The 1,579-nt window shown below is 39.6% G+C and overlaps 1 protein-coding gene across 1 annotated transcript in view; it reads left to right on the forward strand.

The window, feature by feature from the left end:
- LOC102299989 (E3 ubiquitin-protein ligase rnf213-alpha) overlaps positions 1-1,579 on the forward strand; it is a gene marked incomplete in the record, with an annotated part of 62,702 nt that overhangs the window by 45,749 nt on the left and 15,374 nt on the right. The window contains 2 exon segments of the mRNA XM_042214902.1: positions 131-231; positions 444-623. Coding sequence (XP_042070836.1) covers positions 131-231; positions 444-623 — 281 coding nt within the window.

Below are 1,579 nucleotides of genomic sequence, written 5' to 3' on the forward strand. Positions count from 1 at the left end.
CTATTAACAAGGTTGCCCAAACTTTTGCATCCCACTGTATCTTGTTTTAAATGATGTTCTGCTAACAAAAAAATTTGTAACAACATAATGTTCATCATTATAGTATTGTGTATCATTTTGTCCTTCTAAGGTTCTGCAGGAAAACTCGGATGTAAAATCTACAAAAGGTTTTGAAGCTGTAGTTAAAGTCCTGAAGTCCTGCAAACAGGAGGCAACTAATCAGCTTTTCAGGTAAGGCTGTCTGACTATTAGCAGAGTTTATTATGATATTATATGAAATATTGAAGGATGTTCTTTAGCAAAGCCATTGGAAAGACCTTAAAGTTGGGTGTACTAAACTTTACAACAGGGGTGCTGCAGTACCCCCAGAACCTCCACTTCCCGCAGCCTTTTTCTTTATTTGCACTTAAGCTAATTTGATTGTTGGTTGCATCTTCCTGAAGGTTTGGCCTTGAGTGTGGGGTGTGCATGAGAGAGCCTCAGGAAACAGTGGGACTGCCATGCAATCACATCTATTGCTTAACATGTATTAAGAACAGCCTTGATGCAGGACGGACATCCTGTCCAAAGTGCCGCCAACAATTACCAGATGATTTCCAACCACATGTTTCTGAAGACATAAGGTGAGATTTGTTTAACCGTTTAGCTGATAAAGTATTTAACAGTGCAACTGTAAACATTTACATGGAAAACATGCTCTTCTCATGATCTCAGAATAGAGTAGTGTGGCTTGTGGGATTCAGCTGTTCCCGTTCAAAAGTGTAAGCTTCATATTATCAGTATTTATTACAACTTTCCTGTAGTTAAGTTTGAAAAGTAACACAACCTTATGGCTTTAGTAATGACTGAGTGCCATTTGGTCAGTGATCAAACCTGCAATGATCAACTCTAGGTTTATCTCATTAGTGATAAAGTGCAGAAATTGCATGCTAATTTGCAAAACAAAAAACAACTTAATTACCTAGATGTTTACTACAATGCATACCACTACACATGTGGAACCTACTTCTGTGTACATGTGTCAGTGCAACAAGATTGGCTCATTTTTCCCATTGCCCCCTGGTTTGAATGTTGATTTGCTTTTTGGGGGGAGAGGGGGACAACCAACATCTTAACCTTAACAGAAAACTACTGTTATAGATTACACACGTTACACACGTTACACATGTTACACACGTTACACACGTTACACAGCTAGGTGGAACTTGCTGCTGCAAGTGGTCAAAATATGCTTAAGGTTAGGGCTTGGAAAACTGCAGAGACATGCTGTATCAATGAATAGTGGGACTGGGCAGGGTGTTGCAATGTTGGTTTAATCAAAAAACAGTTTAGAATGGCATTCAGTCCCTTCCACCTTGTCAAGAGTCATTGTAAGATTTGGCTTTCACCCTATAAAGCCCCCATTTTGACTAACGCAGAGACACTATACCCTTTCCTATACTTTCTTGAAGCTGCAGACTATATTTTTAGAGCTTCCTTCCACCATAAACCAGTTCTCCAGATGTTTGTCCAGCAAACAACTATTGTTTTAGCATTCCCACCTCTGATGAATCCCTCAACTCTAGGGTTGGGGTTAGGC

Source organism: Haplochromis burtoni, unplaced genomic scaffold (assembly GCF_018398535.1).
Source record: "Haplochromis burtoni strain Fernald_Lab_line unplaced genomic scaffold, NCSU_Asbu1 Contig_625, whole genome shotgun sequence".
NCBI classification, from domain to species: domain Eukaryota; kingdom Metazoa; phylum Chordata; class Actinopteri; order Cichliformes; family Cichlidae; genus Haplochromis; species Haplochromis burtoni.